Below are 22440 nucleotides of genomic sequence, written 5' to 3' on the forward strand. Positions count from 1 at the left end.
TGAAGTGATTTATCTTCTTAGGAATTTAGAATTTTCCCTCTCTGGTGTCTAATTTCATATCCCCACTTGAAGATTTAATGCCTCTTTTTATTTTTAAATGATCAGGATTTAGACATTAAGGTTCACAGTATCAGGTTAGTAAAGTTTTCAAAGGTTTCATTTTTAATGAAAAATGGTTGAATTATAATATACTTTTATGCATGCATGTATTGAGATGATAATTTTTGTTTTTAATATATTAATGTGATGAATTTTGTTAATTTTCTAATATTAAACCACCTTTGGATTCTTGGTATAATTTCAACTTGTTATAATACATTATTTTTTAAAAAATTTAAATTCATTTTATTTTATTTATTTTTATTATATATTACTTTTTATATATTCTTCTGGATTTGGTTTGCTAATGTTTTATGGTTTTTTCCCCTGACTTTTCCAGATATAAAACAATACTTCCTCCTTTCAGACATCAAAGAGTTTTAAAAATCTTTCTGCCTATAAACAAAGGATTTTCTTCTAATATAACAATCACTCTTTGTCTTTCTTAGAAAAAAATCACACTATTGCTATATTAATAGCTGAATTTACATTTTATTAGAGAGTTACAAATTTGATTGACATAATACAGTTGAGTTCCTGAAAGGCTATGTGTTGATTCAGATCACTGTTATTAAGTGGTTAGTTTTCATTATATCAAGTCCTCACAATACTATGTGCACATCATACTTTGTGGATATTTTTTATGTCACAGGCCAAATTTGAATTTCTTTGAAGGTATGAAAATATTTATTGATTTTTCCCCCTTTTTCCCCTCTATGCTGTGCCTTTTATTCCTGTGACTTACTCCATACCTGGAAGCCTGTACCTCTCACTCCCCTTTACACATTTTGCCCCTCCCCCCACTCCCCTATATTCATTAATTTGTTTAGTGAATATCTATTGGATATCAATTATGTGTCAAGTACTATTCTAGAAGCTGAGAATACAGCAATGAAAAAGAAAGCCCTGCCCTGATGAGGCATCATGGTGATGATACTCTTAGGACCTTATAAAGTCTCAGAATATAAATAGGACTTTATTGTGATGTTTCACAATGCATACAAAAAAGCATTCTTTCTAGTAGTCATGTCATACCTAGGGTCAAAACTTTAATATACCACTGTTAATAATAAAAAACAAATTTGACCTTCTTACTGTTGTAGACCTTTCTCATTGAAAAATTATCTTTATTGTCCATTTTGATTATAGTTTATATAAATATGCAGTTTTCATTCATAAGCAAGAATGAAACCTAAATAATTTTACCATAAAATTATGTTTGTTGTTGATATATAAATATTTTTCAAACAGCTTAGATGAATTCTGATTTTGTTAATGTATGAAATGAATTTGTAGTACACTCTGAAAATGCTTCTTGAAACACCTTCAAGTACAAATATGCATTTTCTTTTTTTATTGTGTTAATAAATGGATTTTTCAAAGATAGGAAATAGTATATTCATTTTGATTTACATTTAGCAACTAATTAGTTCATTAATTAGTATTAATGAACTCAAGTAGTTAGGAAATTTACAACTTTGTACATTTACAAAGAGTTTTGTTATAGACAAGTATAGCAAGTTAAATTCTAAATAAATGTTAATCAAGTATGTATAAATTGAATATTATTTCTAATACACTTCTTAGTTTAAAATATAGATAAAAATCACAGCTAATCCCCAAATTGCCAAACTGGTTGCAAAAATCTTGGTACCCAAAGCAGGGACACTGGATTCCTGTGGAGGAATAAACTTGGTTGCTTGTGCAATGTTAGAAACCTCTGAGGTGAGATTACCTTCATGGATGGCTTGAATTGCAATATAGAATTTGGTGCCATTTTCTATTTTAAAAGGTTCTGGTTTAAATTCAAAATTTTCTATTGAGCCAGCCTCCTTAGGTATCAGACTAGTAGTGTTCACTAAAGCAGCATTGTCAAAATCTTCTTGGAGATCCAGGAAACACTTACTTATTCTTATAATGTAGCTGTTGGCTGAAAAACAATAGATACTTCATGTATATTAAAATCACTAGGATGCCTTATTACCACCATACTGTCTTATACTTAGAGGCCCATCAGAAATGCACACTAGGATTTGGACATGGAAATCATAGATGTAGGTTTTATCTGACTATTCCATCTTCTTTCTTTTAAGAACAAATATGTGAGCAGTTTGTTAATCTAGTTATCTAATCACAAAAATTAATTCAAAATCATATAGTACTAAAAAACAAAATCTAGATTTTTTAAATCTTATTTGACAGAGACAGCCAGCCAGCGAGAGAGAGAACACAAGCAGGGGGAGTGGGAGAGGAAGAAGCAGGCTCCTATTGGAGGAGCCTGATGTGGGGCTCGGTCCCAGAACACTGGGATCATGTCCCAAGCCAAAGGCAGATGCTTAATGACTGCGCCACCCAGGCGCCCCTAGATTTTTTTTTTTTTTAAGAAATAGAAATATAAAGATCTGAATCTACTTTTAGAACAAGGAACACAGTAACATTCAAGTATAGGGAAGACATTCAGTACCTCACAACTGTATTATTTCTCATTAAGCTGAGAGGGAGTAATAGGAGGAGGTAGTGGGAGATCAGTAGAGTGGGAGGACAGGGATAAGGATAAAGGGCAAAAGGAAGCAGAGAGGCTAGGATGTGTACTAATTAAAATGTGCTTAAGAGCTCAGGCAGACTTTGATTAGTACCTTAATTCTACACTTTCCAGCTGTGTAACAAAGAAAAATATATTTCACTTTTTTTTACCTTCAGTTTTCTTACCTATAAAGTGGAGATTCAGTCATTCAATTAATTCAACAAATATTTACTGAATGCATACTACTTGAGTGGTGAGAATTATATATGATAATGCATGAAAAGTGTTTAACAGAATGTCTGGGACCTAAATGTTTGAAATATTAGTTATTATTATAACTGTTACTTTGTCAAGAAAAGAAAGGAAGATGCTGATGTGATTTTTTTTATTCCAAAATGCTTTTAGAGATCTACCAGAGCTATCAATATGAAAATATATTCTCACATTCTTAAATGCCATAAATAAAACATCAAATGTCTTTTTTTGAAGTGAAGACTATTTTTTCATGAAATGTTGAAAATGTTTTAAATATGTGGTGAATAACTTCAATTTATAGGTTAAAAAAAATTCAGACACTCTGCCTTAACATTCTAGTTTTTCAATAATAGGCCTTATTAATCCATTTTACTACTCTTCACACACACCCTGCCTTCCATTTAGGTGGTTCTATCTATCTATCATTCATCTATCTATCAATTTATTTATCATCTAGCTTTTATTTTAATTTAGATATTTTATTGTGAAATTTTGCTTTTTGACCTTGATCATATTATTTGGTTCCTTCTCTCCCTGTCTGACTCCCAGGATGTGCCACCCTCTCCCTATTTATGCAAATTGTACTCATTCTTCAAGGCCCAACAGGAAGCCCAACGTCTTCATGAAGACTTGTTTACATATTTTATCCACCCTGATGACTTTTTGCCACGAACTCCTATTTCATGGAATGGAGCTTTCTAGATTATTTTATGGATGTTCAATTTATCTTTTCAATTAGATCATATTCTTTGTCTTAGGACAAAGGGTATGTTTTATATTCCTTTTGTATCAACTAGAGTATCTGGCACTGTGTTGGGTTTGTATTTGATCTCTTATTGACCAACAATATAGGCATTAAGTTGATGCCCCAGGTGATAGAATTATAGAATTATAAAATATTGGAATTACATATACTTGTTTTAATACTTCTAGGTCACCTAGTAATTCTTATATTTGGCAGGTATGGAAACTGGGTCCCTGAGAATTTAAGAATTTAATTGGATTTTATAGAGGTTTTCATTTATTCTTTGAGATACTGCCACTGCCTTCTTTTGCAATGCTTGATGATAACATTTGATAGCAACTACAACCTCTTCTTATTTGTCACAAAGAAAGAGAGATTAGATTCCACCTAATTTTAGGTATTTGTTTATTTAGGTTAAACATAGTGAAGTTCTTTCTCTCCCAGGATCCAGATTTAATGCAATCTTTCTTCTTTTGGTTTCTATAATCAGCATGAGGGCATTTATTATGAACCCAATCTTGAAGTAAAGGCACCATCTTGACTGAATTGAACTCAGAATTAAACATTTGGTCAGGTAAATTTATTTGTGGCTTTTTCAGTGGAGGTATTTTTTTTTTAAATTCTGCTATATCTTTAAGGATCATGGCATGAAAAAATAATGTATTTCCAAAGTCGTCATGATAAGAGTTTTCAACATTGAAGTACAAAAGAGCTCTTTGTGGGTATTCCGTTTTCTTTGGTTTTAGAATGATTTTTTTCCTTATATAATGTGACAAAAAGAAATACAGCTTTGAAAAATGCTACATAGGAAATGAAAGATTAAAAAGCATCTTTTCTTTTGAGAGTACGCGCAGTGTGAGGTTTATAGTAATCCAGGGGAAAGAGTGTTGAACATGGGGCTTTTCAGCTCTGACAACCCCTGAGAAATCGTATATGTTGATATGGTCTATTGATTTCATTTTCCCACCTTTAAGGGAAAATAGCAAGATTGGCTTTATCTCAAAAGAATCTACTAGTATAGCACAATATTGGAATATGATAGGCATTCAATAAGTACTAGTTAAATTCAGTCTAAAGTATAGATAAAAGTGACTCAACCTTTTAGAACGAGGACAATTTATTATAAAGAACTTTGAATGAATGAGATATTTCAGCTTTGAACTTTATTCAAACTCCATGGCCAAATTTCTCCAACTAGTGAGTTTCTCTGCATATGATCCTCTCTCTCCATGGGACACCTTCACTTAACTTTGCTAATTTCTTTCATTCTTTAAATCTTAGGTCAAGGATAGTCTTCCCTGGGAAGCCTTTTAAGATATACCTTGTGATCTTAACCCCTGCCTAGGAGTTATGACTTTCCAATGGGCTCCCATATCATCCTGTGCTGACAACAACACTTTTCATATCACATTCTGTACAATTGTGTGCTTACTTGCCAAAACTGTCTTCTGCACGCAACTGACTGTTAAGAGTAGGGTTTATTTCTTAGGAACCTAATAGTGTTTCAACAAAAGATCAATGAATGAATGAAGTTGTACAGATACAGAAACACTTAGAAAAACTTTTCTTTGTTAAAGGGAGAAGAAGATGCAATAGAAAGCTGTTAACTCATTCTTCTCAAAGTCATTTCTAAGATGGTTCATATTGTGAGAGGCAGTTTGGCACAACAGAACTGATAAGAGTGGGTTAGATTTCTAGGATATTAAATATAGAAATAATTTGGGCCGTTCATTACCTCTTTTTTATATCTGAAAGTTGGTGAGTAATGGCCCATAGTAAACACTCCATACATATAATTTATACATTAGACAATTCCTAGCAAATGAAAGCCAAATGGATTTCTTTTATATATTTTAAAACATAATATGACACTTACCTTTTCCTTTGTCAAGGACGTTGCCAGGGGCAGTCCATGAAAGTTGAATGTGATCGTCTTCAACCTTAGCCTCAAGGTCTGTGATTTTGCCAGGTGGGAACACAGGAGTATGACTACCAGCAGGAGGAGCTCCTGATACAGTAAATGACCCTCCAGAGGTTAGTCGGCTGAAGTCTTCTACTTTAGCTTCTGACACGTCATCTTTGACTTCAGGTCTGGGTGGGTTCGGTATAATTTTACCTACAAGAAAGTAATTTTGTGACTTTTCATAATGCTAGGTCTATTCTTTATTTTGTAATCTCATCTTGCAGCCATAGAGGGTTTAATATTGATTGAGTGTAGACATTGAAAAAGTAACACCTGTTAGTGAAAAAAAGCTTGTTTTATTGGTGTCATTTTAAAATTGATGAGACATTATGCAATGTTAGAACTATCTCTTAACACACCTATCTTTATTACTTAACTGTAAATTCTTTGAACACAAGGATGGTGTCTTATTTATCTTTTTAGCTACATCATCTAGCACAATGCTTGCCACATAGAGAGGTGCTCAGTAATTTTTTTTTTAAAGATTTTATTTATTCATTTGACAGAGAGAAAGAGAGAGAGAGCACAAGCAGGGGAAGTAGCAGGAAGAAGGAGACGGAGAAGCAGGCTCCCCGCTGAGCAGGGAGCCCAATGTGGGGCTTGATCCCGGGACCTGTGACCTGAGCTGAAGGCAGACACTTAACTGACTAAGCCACCCAGGCACCCCAGTAATTTTTTTTCAATGTAAATGAAATGAACTGAGGGGGGTATAAACAAAACATGTGGGAAGCATAGTCCTGTGCTAGGTCTTTTAACATAAATATGGCTTTGAAATACACAGATGATTACATAATTGTATGTTTTCCATAGTACATAATATTTTCAGTGCTTACCACATGTAACTTATCTAAACAAATGACACATTTCTATATTAATGCCACTTACCATTTTCAACATAGCCTGGTATATACATAGCTCTGTTTTGTTGTTGTCTTAAACTTAGTCTAGCGATGTTATTTCTCGCTTGGGCATGTACTTTTAAACTGTATCTACCATTTCCATGGTATTCTGTAAAATATCTTGAGTAGATGCCATCATTCTTCACAGTATCAGCGCCTAGATATTATAATATAATAATTAGCCATTCAACAGAATGACAAGTCCTAAGCACCGTTCATGACCACTAGTGTTGGCAATCATTTTGGGAGTGAGTATAGCACGGTGGTTTAAGTACATGAACCCCAGAATCAGACTGCTTGGGTTCAGAGCCTGGCCTGGCTACTTGCTAACCTTTTACCTTGGGAAAGTAATTCATGGTAAACATTTAATTAACATTAGCTATTATTATTTCATATAGGAATCCTAACAAAATAAGGAAAATACAATTAAACTGGAAGAGGCATATGCAAAACACTGACACTAATAAAATAGAGAAAAATTATACTCAATTTCCATGAGGAAAGTAAAATTGTTCATAAAATTTAAAGATAAATGTGCTCATATCTAAGTGTAGTCAAGATAGCAGAATAAAAAGTATTAAAAACAAAAATCAAATTTGATTTACTTAAAAATTGATTCATTCACATACGTAGGAAATATTGATTTCTAAGTTATGCAACTGTAGTAGGATTTTAGGTTCAGTGAAAGTTGATGCAGATTCTTATTACCTGCACCATTGTCCCAAAGCTCCATTATTACTTGATGTCCATCTTCGGTTTCTATAATGGCTGTTACGTTGATTCCCAGAACAGGCAAAAACCCTTGACTGACTTGTGCGTAAACAATCATTGGGCTAGGATAATGTGTTGTACTTCGGCTCATGTGAGCAGTTGCAATTACCGGGAGTGTGGTAGGACTTCTTGCTCGAGTAGTCATTGTCACCGTTAGCATCTGAGATTTGGCATGTTTATTTAGAAGGCTGTAAGTCCAAGTACCTGTCTGAAAATCCAACATATCTATTTGAGAGTTTTTGTAATACTTTCCTATTCTTGGTTGGAATAAAAAATTATTTAGAAATTTAAGCAGAGTAATAGTAATGATTTTTAATATTCAATTTTATAAGCTGGTAAATAGTATGGATACAAATCTCTATTCTTGGTTTTTTTTTTTAAGATTATTTTGAGAGAGAATGAGAGTGAGAGAAAGAGCAGGGGCAGGGTGGGGTATTGGTACGGGGAGGGGCAGAGGGAAGGGTAGAGGGAGAGACTGTCTTAAACTCCATGCTGAGCACAGAGCCTGACATGGGGCTCGATCTCAGGATCCCAAAATCACAACCTGAGCTGAAACCAGGAGTTGGACATTTAACTGATACCACTCAGGCATCCCTTGGCTTCTTTTTTGTGACAGATGATCTGTTGCTGCTTTAATATTGACAGTGTAGTAGATGTTATCTTCACTTTTCCCCCTCGAAGTTGATTGATAAATCATGGAGAAAATAAAAGAATATTCTTACCTCTGCAATACCTGGTATTCGAAGACGGGCAGACCGAATATTTAGTTTATCTACTTTGAAATCTGAGGCTTCATATTTTGTTCCTTTTGGATCTTGGAGAAGAATTTCTGGCTTTTGTATTGTCCATGTGACAACAAAGAAAGTGTCATTTCCAATTGTACTATCCACAGGTACTGTACCATTTATCCATTTTCTTCCTGTAATATTCAAGGCTTTACTTTCTAGCTGTTATGTAAATAAAACAAAGAACAGAAAGAACCAATCTGTAATTATAGTTAATAAAATTTCAAAGCTTTGTCAGTTCAGAGTAATTCTAAATTTATGTCTAAGATTTCAATGAAATAAGAATTATTTTCAAGAATTTTACAAATAAAAACATTATGATTATAAATAATAGATGAATCAGAAAAAAGATGGCTACAAGTGTCACAGAAAAGCAAATTCAGTAAGAATGTTTTTCAGTAAAATATTTTCAGGCAAAAGAGTTATTTATTAGAGAAAGAAATGACTAAGATAATGGAAATTTATTACAAATGTGAAAAGGCAAATAATTTTTCTGAGATACCAACCTGAATAGCCTGCTGAGTGATGCTGCCACTTCTAGATGAAATTCTACTGAAAGCATCAGTAAGGCCATTTATGTCTTTATTGGCATAAAAACGATATCCTCCTAAAATGGAATTGTATTTACTTTTATAATACTAATTTTTATTGGGAAAATCATGCTGTTCTTGTGCTCTTATCAATATAAATTTGAAGAAAACTTAAAGAACTGGCCAAATATTATTGTTTTTATATCAGTCATTAGATGTAAGGGCCTGACACATTAGTAAAGCTGATCTAATCCCTAAATACTGTTATAAAAATGAAATTTAAGACGATATTTTGAACAAGCTGCTTATTTTTAGTTGTGTCTAAGGTATACCAAAACAATTTTAGAGAATACCAGTTTAGAATTAAGTAAAAATTAAGTGAGAAAATAAATAATATAGGAGTTAACAAAGAAATTACACAGGAATAAGGAATGGAAAAGGATGGGGACGCTTGGGCAGCTCAGTCAGTTAGGTGTCCGACTCTTGATTTTGGCTCAGGTCATGATCTCAGGGTCATGAGATCCAGCCCCTCCAGGGGCTCTGTGCTGGGCATGCAGCCTGCTTAAGATTCTCTCTCTCCCTCTCTCTCTGCCCCCCCCCCCACCTTGTGTACACACATGCTCTCTTTTTTCTTTCTCAAAAAATGAAAAAAAAAAACACAAAAAAACCCAAAAAACCAAAAAACCAACGGAAGAGGATGGATTGCTGGGGGCAAGAACTGGTAATCAGGACTTTATAGCCTTGGGCAAATTGTTTGTACTCTGTAGGTTTCCATTTCTTCTTCTGTGAATTAGGGTTATCTGAATCTTGACTGTATGATTGAACAGGACAAATATGAGCAAGAATTTTGGAATTGCAGTTGAGGAAGTCATTAGTAGCCATGGAGAAAGAAGTTTCAATTTGGTGGTATTGGTAGAAAGTGGTGAGAAATTAATGAAGACAGAGAATATTGACGATATTAGAAGCTGGTATATGTAGAAATGCAGAGAGGTGGGGGCAGGGAAGAGGAAAGATTAATTTGAAGGATAAGGACAAGGAAGGGACAAAGATTAAAATTTAGGATAGGAAATGTATGAGCAGTGTTGCAGTTTAAGGGGAAAGAGCCCTGCTAATGGGAGAGACTGAAAATATATTTTCTATTCAAACTATATTCCAAAGGTTTACCAGTCATATTTGACAGGGTCTCCAGTTCTCTGGCAGCAGAACGTCCCAGAGCAATGGTGTGGATGATTGCACCACTTTGCTTTACCTCCTCAAAGCATGAGCTTATTTGATCATCTTCCCCATCTGTTAGTAATATGATTTCAGAACCAGAAGTACTCTGGTTACTGTGGATAATTGCCTGGTAATGAAAAATCAGATGATTAGTACAGAATATCATAACTCAATAAATTTAAAATAAGAATAAACCCACTCTTTAGTCTTGGAGAAGTCTTTAGGCCTATGCATCAGAGTAAGCAAAAGGAAACTGCATTGTCATTCCAGGCTGAGTTGGCATAGAAATGAGTGTAATGTACAATAGTCTTGTAGGTTTTCAAGACAAAGTGTTAACAGTGCTTCTAATCCTTTCAGATATATTCAAGCTACCCAAGAGAGAAATAATAAAACACTTAGAACAATGCCTAGCAAATAGTAAGTACTAAGTGAATGTTAGTTATTATTATTATTTCAGGAGATGCTTGAGGTAGAGGCAAATGACCCTGGCAGTTTTGGCAGCATACTAGGCAACATTTGCAAGGCCATGACTAAAGGCAGGTATGCAAAGTTAAATGATGTGCCTTTTTATGTATTTTAGTTGATCATTGAAGAATCTGAGGATTTCCTGGAAAAAACATTGACCTGCCCTAAAGTAGGAAGTTCATAAATTTATCAAGTATTATAAATTTTTTTGTCTTTTCCTGATTTCTATCAAGAGTATTTGCTAAAAATCTTTAGTCAGACAAATTGAGAGTAAATTCTACCTCTGCCATTTGCTAAATAGAATATCTAGCATTTAGTTCCCCGCCATGTATAATAGAGTTCTCTAAATAGCACAGTGTAATGATTAGCTTTTTGGATTTTGGAATAAGAAAGACCAGGTTTTGAATCCTACCTAGATTTGCTAGTTACTGACTATATGATCTTAAGAATGATATTTAATTACTCTGAACCTTAGCTTCCTTATGTGCAAAATGGGTATAATAATAATACCTGACTAAAAAAGTAATGGTAAAGATAAATAAGATCATACATGTATTTAACATAGGCAATAATGTAGTACATGCTCAATAAATTTTAGCTGTTATGGTGATGATTATGTAAGTACAATGCTATCTATTGCTATGGTTTTGTTTTAAAAGTAATTAAGACGTATTTATAACTTTGAATGTGACTTGACATAATCTGTTTAGCAATAGACTCTGTGGTCAAAATATCCATAGATATATATCAAAATATATTAAGAAAAACATACGAAGCAATATGTTAAAACATTAAGACACATTCCCAATATATAATACTATCATATTTTACAAGTGAATAAACACATATAAGAATTATTTTTGTTATAATAATAGCAGTCCTTTCTTGAGCACTTACTTATCTTACATAATTCTCATAATTAAATGAGATAGGTACTATTGTTTTCCACATTCCGTAGTTGAGTAAACTAAGACTTTCTGAGTTGGTATCTTACCCAAGGTCATTTAGCTAATAAATAATAGAGCCAGAATCCTAGGTTTGCCTGAATCCAGAGCCTGTGTGCCTTCTTAAAACAACATGCTTTATAAAAATTAGACTGCACGAGAAAGGTAAGAGATGGTATTAATTAGTGGCCTGGAAAAGTGTAATAAGCTCTACTTTTTTAGGTGAAACAATGAGAGGGTCAGTGAAGGAAAGCAGTTTTCTGTTTTTGTGACTTAAAAAATGACAACAAATAGGCTTCAACAGAGGCTATCTTCGGTTAGAGGAAATTCAAATACATACCATAAGGCAGGTTAATATAGTGCTGAAAAGTTGCTCCCAATATTTTATTTCACAATTTTTATTTCATTAAACTTCCACCGGTGTTTCTTGGGTTTGGTACTATACTGCTTGAGGAACTATCTTTGTGATTTTTAATTGTCAATTTAACTTGATGAATTAGGGTTTTCTTTATAACATAGAAAGAGTACTAATTTCCCTCTTCCACAGTCCCTTCAACAACATTATTGTTTACTAATAGTAGTTCAGACGTTGGGAGTGATGAAGAAATGGTGAACTCCTCAATAAAATTGCAGTGATTATGTGCATGCTGGATTTTTCTTCCCTTTCTTGACCATTCCCCAATGCAAAACTCAGTAACTCAAGAGTACATTGGTGCAATAAACACACTCAGAGAGGCTACCCAGCTGTAAACAACAGACAGTAGAGGAGTCTTTTAAAAAATATACTATTTCGGTAAGGGACCTATGAGCTCATGAGCCTTGTTCAAAGATAGTGGGGTAAAAATAAAAACAATGGTAAATGGCAAATGATATTTAGAAAAGCATTTTTATTTTACCTGGAATCCTGCTCTGAGACCACTGCAAATTGAAGTTCCACCACTAGCTTCTTGAGGCAGATTTGCAGTGATCTTTTCATAAGCATTATCACCAATTATTTCTGTTAGGTAGTTTAGGGTTGTAGCCAAACTTTCAAATGTGACCATCCCAACCAAAGATCCCTTTTCAATAATTTGAATCAAGTATAGTTCTGCTGCTTGATTCATTCGAAAGAGACGGTCTTCCTGTAAGAAAAAGATGTCTGATTAATTCCTGAGTCTCCTCAACTCTTGACAGATTGGTGAAAGACAGAGTTGTTCATGGGCCAGAGATCTTGATAGTAATTGATTACCGTGTTTTAGAATTTGAGTCCTTTATTTTATTAAAAAGAAATAATATTAAAGAAAAAATTGAAAAATCAGTCATGTTATACTTAGTAAAGCCTTAAAAATCTGTGCCTTTTTATTTAACAGTTTTATATTCAGGAATTTCTGCTAAGAAAATAATTTAAAAATGCATACAAAAATGTTCATTGCAACATAATTTTTATAACAAGCTGAAAACTCTAAAATGTCCAGTAACAGGAGGCTGACTAAATTATAGTATGCGCATATGATACAATCATTAACAATTATATCATGAAATCATTTTTTTCCATAGGGAGTATTTAAGGTATAGTAAGTAAAAAAAATCATATTATAAAATATTATACAAAATATAATCACATTTTTGAGGAGGAAAAACAATTACACAAACAGAAAGAAGACTGGAATGACATATGCTCAATGGTGGAATTATGGATAAACTTTTTTGTTCAGTTATAGTATTTCTAGTTTGTTAGAACTAAAAGTTAAAGAATAAACATAATCCATAGTCCAATCATCTTAATGTAACAATTATTTTAGTGTATTATCTTCTAGTACTTGTCTATATAGAATTATTGTACTAAAAGTTATTAGGGTAATAAATACATATTTTAGTTAGCTTAATAGAATTAAACCTAAGATTAAATTATATTTCCAGTAGCTTAGCTACTTAATTTAACAGAACTAACAAATAAATGTTTTACCGAGCTCATGCTTCCAGATTTATCAAGTACCAAACAGACTACTCGCTGTTTGGACTTCAGCAATGAAAATGTAGGATGAGGTGGTGGATCAGTTCCTTTCATGGGAGATGCATTCCGAAAATCATCAGAGTCCATAATTACATCCCATGTGCTTCTGCTACTACACATTTTGTTTTGTAGGTTTGGAGCTTCTGTATTGTGAGTCTTTGCTGTACAAAATTCAGTTACCTGGAAAAAAATCAATTAGAAGACACTATTAAAATAATTGGTAAGCATTACTTTCTAAATATGCAGCTGGCTGCCACATACATCCTCCACAGATTTTATCTCCTGACAATTAAAAATTATTTCATAATCTAACAGTCTCACATCCATTTTGCATACGTCAATAGAGAAGAAGCAAGGTGAAACCATCACTGGAAAGTTTTTGATGATTCTTTTAGGTATAGGGAGATCATGACAGTTGGGGTGGGGGGGAACGTGGTGGCTGGTACAACTGCTTAAGTTAACTTCTTATTTTCCCTTCTGGACTCTTGGGTGACTCAAGCTTGAATTAAGTTTAGTGGAAAAGGGACTGGATTTGCAGTAATTTCTCACTGCCCTTTAAAAGTGAGATAAAGAAAATGACCTTCTTTAATTGCCTAAGTGTTTTCTATATCTTTATAGTTGACCAAAAAACTTGAGAACAGATATTTTCTTTCATCTATTCTTTTTCTTTCTTTCTTCTTTTAAAGATTATTTATTTATTTATTTGAGAGAGAGAACACAAATGGGGTGAAGGGCAAAGGGAGGAGAAGCAGACTTGCCACTGAGCAGGGAGCATCAGGCTTGATCCCGGAGTGTGCTGGATTCCAGGATCGTGGGATCATGACCTGAGCCGAAGGCAGACACTTAACCTACTGAGCCACCCAGGGGCCCAGAGAACAGATATTTTAACAAGCTGGATTATTTTTGGCTTTGGTGAACTCTGACATAAAATAATATTCCTGATAAAGTAATGAAAATGTAGGGAGAAAATAAGGAAATGTGATTGCTGCTCTTTCAGTTGCAAATGGTGAGTTGTATCCAGCAATTCTGCCAAATGATATTTCCTTACTATAGAATCTGTGAAAATTCTCTGAGTTTTAAGAATTTAGTAACTTGGAAAACTGCTCCCATAAACTAATGCAGCATTCAAGAAGGAATTCTTCTTGCAGTAAGCCTCAGCTTATCAGAAATATATTTTTTAAATATTTATTAGAGAGAGAGGGTGCTCATGTTCGTGTACGTAGGGGGAGGGGCTGAGGGAGAGGGAGAGAGAGAATCCTTATGCAGACTCCCCGCTGAGCACAGAGCCAACCTGGGGCTCGATCCCAGGACTCTGAGATCATGACCTAAACCATAATCAAGAGTTGGATGCTTAACCAACTGAACCACCCAGGCACCCTGAGAAATATTTTTATAAGTGGCATTGCATGTTTAAAAATGCACTCCCAATACAAAGTCTCCAGATACAAGCTCAAATTTAGAACTAAATTATTAAATTTGAATGCCTTTTATTTAAATGTTAAGATTTTGTTTTTCTTCTAATATGGATGATTTACATTGACTTCATTTTTTAAAATATTTTTTATTATATTATGTTAGTCACCATATAGTACATCCCTGTTTTTTGATGTAAAGTTCGATGATTCATTAGTTGCGTATAACATCCAGTGCACCATGCAATACTTCCCCTCCTTACTACCCATCACCAGCCTATCCCATTCCCCCACCCCCCTCCTCTCTGAAGCCCACAGTTTGTTTGTCAGAGTCCATAGTCTCTCATGCTTCATTCTCCCTTCTGATTACCCCCCTTTTCTTTATCCCTTTCTTCTCCTACTGATCTTCCTAGTTCTTATGTTCCATAGATGAGAGAAACCACATGATAATTGTCTTTCTCTGCTTGACTTATTTCACTTAGCATTGACTTCAGAACGATTGACATATCCCAGAAGGTGTTCATTGCATGGGAGAAAAATACAGTTTTAATCAAAGTGGTGATTGATAATCAAGTCTTGCTGATATGAAATGCCCATCAAATCTGGTCCCTTTTCCCCTGCCACTGCCACTGCAGACTTTATTTATTTGGAGACTTCACGTCTCTAATCTATTGCTGTAGCCTTCTGACTACTCTCTCTGCCCCTGTCATCTCACTCCATTTTCCTCCTCACTGTTAGTGCAGTTATCTTCCTGAAAGAATTAAGCTGATACCACCAGTCTGAAGCTGTTAAGATAAAATCCAAACACCTTTGCTTTGTAGGTCCCAGTTTGTTCTTTCAATCTTGTTTCCTCCTCCTTGCTCTCACCATCCTCTGCTTATACCACACTGATTTTTTTTCCTGTTCTTAGAGTATGCTAGAAATCTTCGCAAGGATCTTTGCTAACCCAAATGGGAAAAGAGACAGGAAATCTTATGCAAATTAGAAAAGGTGACCCGTTCTCAAGTTTTTTTTTTCCTGCTGCTATTTATCTGAAAATTGTTCTAATAAATATTAAAATTTTTAATGACCATGATGCAGATAATTTGGGCAGTGCTCAGCTTGTACAATCATGCATGGCATCCCTGCACTTTTCCCCACTCTTTGCTTTTATAAACTGTTCTTTTCGTTTTGTTTTTTACTTAAAATTGCCCTTCCTATTTCTATTTTGGCAAGTTCGTACTCATTCCTTTTCAAATACTTTTTTTTTTTAAATCTCTTTAGAAACAATTTTCTGACCTCCAGGTGGAGATGTTTGCTGTACTCCCATAGCACTTGGTTTATATATCGTCATACTTTATATTCATATATATTTTTTCTTATTTCTCTACCTTTCTTATTAAACTGAGTCTGTCAAGAGCAGTTATCTTTAATTATTTCTGTATTTCCAGCTCCTAATACAGTGCTGGGCATGAAGTGGAAATAATGAAGTTGAAGGGAAGGAAATCATGGAATTGAACATTCGGTATTTCAGGTCATATCTGTCTTGGGTGAGCTGATGCCCTGGGTACAGATGGTATGCAGTTTATTTAATTTGTGTTATGATAACTAGAAGTTAGTGTTATTCTGGACAAGATGTGCAGTATTTATCTCTGAGACATGGCTTATAAGATTAGTTGCCATCTGTATTTTAGCTGTATGATGTTCTTCATTATTATTTATCTCTCAGGTAGGCAGCATGAGTTATTTCCTGACAGTCAGATGCTTTTGGGATTTATAGCTTGGTACAGACAGTACATATTCCATTTATCCTCTTGTGTCACATGATCTGATACCTACTTGGATGCTGAATTCTGATCCAGGTTCAGCAGGTTAAACTGAACTTTCTTAACTCATGTTTCAACTATTTCTAGAAGGAGCCTTTTTTAGGCTGGAAAACAACTTCTACTTAAATAACTAATTAGGTTCTTTTAAAAGTTTTAGCAAATATTAAGTCTATATTTTGATTCAAGTTCTTCATCATTAGTGCCCTAGGCTCTAAAACAATTTTAAATTTTATTGGAGATAATAGGCCTTTACAAACCTCTACCCAAAGAAGTATTTGTTGCTGGTGATTTAGTATATGGAATATTGCTTCTTTTAAATAAGTTAGTCTTACTATCTAGAGGTAGTATACTTTATTTTGATTTGTTTTTGATAACTTTCATATTTAAAAATCTTTTTTACATGCTTAGAAACCTTCATTAGGTAACTACAATATGTTTACATTAATTAAGTTTGGATTTATCCCAGGAAAGAGACAATTGACTATTATCCAAATATTTTATAAATTTTAAAAACTAAAACTTTAAAGTTTATTTTATACTCACCGTGTGCTAAGCACTGTGATCATACTTTATTCATACTAGCTCTTGTGAACCTAACAACAATCACCTGTAACGTATTATAATTTCCATTTATGAGACTAGAGAACTAAATTTCAGATTTAACAGTTTGCTTGTAATGACACAGTTTGAAAATGACAGACTGAGTTTTGATAGCAAGTCTTTCTGACTCCAAGGCACCTGTTCTTATCCACTGAACTTTATACATTGAAACCAGATATTTCAGGTCAAACATTAGCTTTAAAACTTGAATTATTGTGTTATTATTTTATAATTGATCGGCCTGGTAATTGTGAACTTTTCCCTTAAGTTTGTCATGTAGAAACAGAACCATGTATATTTTCACAGTATCACTTTGCAATAGCTTGATGTACTTTAGCGTGAAGATACTAGAAAATCTAGAATGTCAGTACTTTTCCAAAGCTATAGAATGAGTTACTTTGGAAAAGTAGTATGACTAACACTTAGAAGGGAGAATTAAAAGTAAGGTTGTAGTTTTAGAACTATATAAATCTACAGAAGTCAAATGAGGGAAGGGATGTTGTAAGAAATAATGTGTGTTATCAGTGAAAAGGGTACAGTTCTACTTCTGAAGAAAAGAAACAGGTTTATAAAAAAAGGTGGAATAATTTATGGACATACCCTGACACAGGCTAGCGAAAGTAGCCATTAAGTTAATTGTCTGAGTAATCTCCTTCATTTCTTTTGGTATACATAATTTCATAGTAGAAAATATAGCTTCTCTAATTAATTTTTCCTGAAGTGTTCCTTTGTGAAGCTAGAAAAAGAAGGTACTTACAGAATCGAGACTTTGCACAAACATTATGGAGTCCCTTGCAGTCTGGGATTTTTCTGGGATAAATGTACACTTTGCTTCATACAGTCCTGTCTGTGAGTCACGCCTGCATGGCCTTGTTATACAGCTGCTTCCCTGACATTCCTTGAAAACCACATTAATGCCAGTAATATGAGTTGAACATCTATGATGAAAGAATTAAATTATATTTATATATGAAGACCAGAAATCATGAGAAAAGACTAACGTCCTACAATCTTTCCCTTAATGATAATTGCTACAGATCATGGACAAACATTTCATTTTGACAGAAGAAGTCACAGTGTCCTGCCTCTATTTACAATTGATATCAATAAGAACAATCATGCCAACTCATAGTTATTAACATTCACTGCTCACTAATGTAATCAATAAATCTATTATCCTTGTGACCTTGAACTAAAGATAATTCCTAAGCTATAGGGATGTTGTGAAGATAAAATGAGTTAAGAGATACAGAGGAGTTGCTTCCTAGTGGGGATGAGGGAGTCAACATAATGCTGAAAACCCTCTTAAGTTTCTATGTGTGTGATACAAACACATACACACATATTGCTATGTAGATATAAACATATGTACACATATGCATGTATACCAGACATACAAAACCATGTGTGGTTTTGTGTTTATAGGATTTTGCAATTTACATTTTGAAATCCACTGAGCTAGATTGTAGGACAAAATAAAAATAAGCATTGCATGGAAATGCTTGTGCATTCAAACAAACCGTTTAGTCTTTATGATAAGTAAGATAATTGTCAATTTCCTGGCAAGGAATGGGGGGTGGAGTATGGGTAAAAGATTCTAAAGAGTTTCTAGTTATCTGTAGGATTTAGTTTTATTCTGCATTAATATTAAGTGTCATGATATTAATCCACTTAGATAAATTTTTTTGTATTGCAAGGATTAAAGGAGATGGTGAGGCATATATTCCAAGAGGGTTAGTGCTAGGGTAAGCCTAAAAATTAAACACACAAAGTGCCTGGCACACAGTAGAAATTCATTAAATGTTATTTTAGATAATTGTTTTCATAATATGTCTCTTTTTATGACTGATAAGAAAACTTATTCGTTTTCCATTGATTTATCAAAAATTTGTTATTTGATATATTCTTTGTTACTTTACTCTGTCCCAGGCCCCAGTCTAGGGAATTAAAAAAATAGTCAGTCCTCAAGGATCTTAAAGTCTAGTGTGGAAAATAAAATTACACAGACCACTACTGCTCCATATGAGAGAAGGCCATGTGTATTGCCTTGGGGACATTCTCACATCTAACACCAAGTGGAGGGATAGGAAAAAGACACTTGGGAAACGAACATTTAAACTGAGTCTGGAAGAATGAACAAGCATTGTTTGGATAAGGGAGGTAGTGTGGGGAGGAGTTGCATGGGGTGAGAGCCCTATCTGCATGAGACTCCAGGCAGCTCAGCAGGGATAAAGCGAACAACATGAAGGACATGGGGAGAGTCATGTTTCTCTCACACCTCTTTTCTCTGACATGTTTTTTGTCCCAAGACTTGTTTCCAATTACACTGATTTCTGTTGTTCTTTAATACTCATATTTAAATATCTCATCTATTTATTAATAGGACCTGTCTAAATCTACCCAGAATTATATTTATATTTAAGGAATATAATAATAATAATAAAATATTTATATTTCAAAAATCATTTACTCACTTATCCTTATGCAAAATACTTTTTTTAGCTTAAGATTAAATGAAGAATATATTTAACATGAAGCTTTAGTAGTTTAATTGGTTTCAATGAAACAGATTCACCTTAAAGAGTTATGAATCTAATGGAGTAAATGATTGGGAAAAATAAATAAATAAAATGAAATAAAGGATATGATAGGAACTTGAACTCCAGTTCTCAGATATCTTAAGGTTTAGGCTACAGCTTTTTCCTTTCTCCTCTGACAATAACATATTTTAGCACAATCCCCATGAATACTGAAATGAATCCCAATTCCTGATTGATCTTGACTCTAAGGTAGAATCCCCAGAAATACCTGGACATATACGTAGTAGGACACGTTGGATATTGCAATTAACTGTATGAGCATTCAACCACTGAGATAGCTTTTGTTTGCCTAGTATAGAAAATTTAAAAATAGTTAAGTGAAAAGTTTTGAAAACACATTTGTTCAACACAATGATACCTTGTTGCTTCAATAGTGTTCCGACTGGAAATATAGAATGGCCGATCCACATTATACTCATCAAATATTCCCCATCGGAGGTGGGCCCACTCATGGACAAACACTCTGTCTATGAGAGAATATTGCCACTCATAAATTTATATTTGGAATATTTAATACAGTGTTCATGTATATTATGTCTCCCTCCCCAAGATCCTTAGCTTAATTGAGTCAAAGAACTTTAGAAATTGACACCTTTCATTAGGTCAAAAATGTTGAAATGGGTTAGTATTTATTACTTATTTTTATTAAATTTATTATTAAACAAACACAAAGAAATATAATTATGTTGAATATAACTACTATATTTCTAGATAAAGATATTAATCAGTACTTATTTCTCTTTTTAAAAAATCTTTAAAAATACCATCAATCACAGTGTCATATTTGTTTCCAATGGAAATAAAAATGAAATTATAAAATAGATATCTCTACCTCGGGACCCATAGATAGGCAAATTATTAGTCAACAAGAAGTTTGGAGTAAAATGTATATATTGTCCTTTTTCCCCACATTGTCCATATTGAAGTGTATAGGGATCATCTCCATATTTTAGGTAAGGATTGGCAACTATGACATCTGCCTAAAAAGCAGAAGAATATACCAAAACATCACAAGAGTGATAGAAACAAGGATTTCTTTTATCTAAATTAAGACAAGTAATATTACTAATTAAATTACTAAAGTAGTGGCTAGGAATTGCTAAAAAATTATGAGTATTGATTTTTAGGAAGCACAGGAAGAAAAAAGCAGTGTAGGAGCTAGATAAAATACCCTACCTGGTCATATGATTCTTGTTTGGGCATTGAGTACTCAGATTTTGACTTCCAGGTATTTGGAATTAAAATGCTTACATTCCGGAAATAAACTCTTCGTTTGGTGGCGTGAAACAAGTAAGTTGAAGCTTCAGTTACCATTTCCTGACAAAATATGGTAACAATTTCATAATGAAATGAGCATGAAAGTATATATACAAACAAGAAGAAGCAAATCTAAGCTCCCTTTCCCCCAAATACTTCAGCAAAGCCTAACTGAAAAATAAGTGCAATTTTACTCTGTTTCTTTAGTGTGTAAACTTTTCATTTTCACATGCCCAAAAATCAACTCTATTTTTTACCTATTCAGACCTGCATTCAGTATTATGGGTGGGAGAGGGAAATGAATTCTGGGTGAGATACAAAGGGGATTAGGACTGGGAGCTTGTTGGCAAGTTGCTTATTTAATTAAAAAGAGGTGTTTAATAATTAGCTTGAGTTTATAGTTTTATAGATTTTATACTTTCGAATTGAAAAAGAATTCACTTTTCTAGAGTTATTTTGAGTTACTTTTTCATATGGAGTGTCTTCATAAAAGGCAAAGTTTTACCAAGCAGTAATGAAAATAAAAATATGTAGGTCTCATTGGCTTCACATTCCAGTTTTACCACTTATTTTAAGACTGTACAAATCATTAGCTTCTCTCATTTATGCAACAAGCGTAATAATTTACCTCATAGAGTTATTGAGAGGATCAAGGAAGATAGTATATATTAAAATGCTATATATAAAATGTTTTTATTATACTGACTAACCCAAATAAAATTAAGAAGTAAATCAACTTCAGAAATATGCAATATTTTCTTTAAAATCAAATACATCAGAGTTTGTTAATTTTTCAGAGTTGAACAAGTATGAACAACTGAAAATATATATAATGAAGATCTAGAGCTTAAGTGTAGGTTAGCTATTTAAACATTATACAAATAACTTTACAAAGGTAGAATACGAAAAGAATTCTCCAGTAGGTCTAAGGTCTTTCTGTTAGCTTAGTAAGTTGAAGAACTACTATAATTTGGCCTTTCGATAATTTACTAGGGGAATGACTAATACTCTTAATATATGAGAAATCATACTTAAACTAAGCAGATGCTAATCTTGACAGTTTAGATACATATTACATAAATGATGAATACTGTCAAAGCAATTTTGGAAAGTAGTAACTGTGAGCATATGTATGTGGCAACATGGTTGGAAAATACTTATTGGAATAAAAATAAGTGTATAATAAAATTTTCTCTCTTACCTTTATGTTTTGAATGAGTTTTTCATCTTCTGGTACCCCAGGGTTAATTGCAATTACAATGCCATCATATCCATTGTTATTCAAATTTGCCATTGAGCTTTTCACTCCAGGCAAGAGATGTAAAGCTAGGAAGAGAACAACATATAGACTGAGCACCATTATTGCACATTACAATAAACCTTACAGAAATGCAAGGAGAGTATTTATGTATCTCCTTAACTCAGGAATTTGAATCTAGACCAAAATATGTGCACAAATGTAACATTATGAATTACTAAAATATTTTGATGAACTTCCTTATCTCACTTCTTTATCCTAAAGATTTAAGTTGTTAAATAACAATGGGGATTATGCGGAACACATTTATCACACTTTCT

At 33.5% G+C, this 22440-nt stretch overlaps 1 protein-coding gene across 1 annotated transcript; it reads right to left on the minus strand.

Annotated features, from left to right (window-relative positions):
• Positions 1-1682: 1682 nt before the first annotated feature.
• On the minus strand, positions 1683-22222 carry LOC103663105 (calcium-activated chloride channel regulator 1-like). The gene is made up of 14 exons (XM_008690815.1): positions 22064-22222; positions 20782-20922; positions 20438-20585; positions 19964-20072; positions 17763-17943; positions 13141-13368; positions 12092-12316; positions 9736-9913; positions 8548-8648; positions 7979-8203; positions 7194-7464; positions 6472-6642; positions 5500-5739; positions 1683-2029 (listed from the first exon to the last, which is right to left on the minus strand). Exons 1-14 carry the CDS (start codon positions 22220-22222, stop codon positions 1683-1685), a joined length of 2724 nt encoding a protein of 907 aa, XP_008689037.1.
• Positions 22223-22440: the final 218 nt, after the last annotated feature.

The sequence above is a fragment of the Ursus maritimus genome, unplaced genomic scaffold (genome assembly GCF_017311325.1).
Source record: "Ursus maritimus isolate PB19 unplaced genomic scaffold, ASM1731132v1 scaffold_12, whole genome shotgun sequence".
Taxonomy (NCBI): Eukaryota; Metazoa; Chordata; class Mammalia; order Carnivora; family Ursidae; genus Ursus; species Ursus maritimus.

Bases quoted from the DNA above. Each gene is read 5' to 3' on its own strand.
- LOC103663105 (XM_008690815.1), bottom strand. From the start codon at position 22,222: ATGGTGCTCAGTCTATATGTTGTTCTCTTCCTAGCTTTACATCTCTTG. The intron at 20,586-20,781 runs GTAGGGTATTTT...TCTGCTTTTTAG, and splicing joins AACAAGAATCATATGACCAG to GCAGATGTCATAGTTGCCAA. The intron at 6,643-7,193 runs GTAATAAGAATC...TATAATATCTAG, and splicing joins GCTTTGGGACAATGGTGCAG to GCGCTGATACTGTGAAGAAT.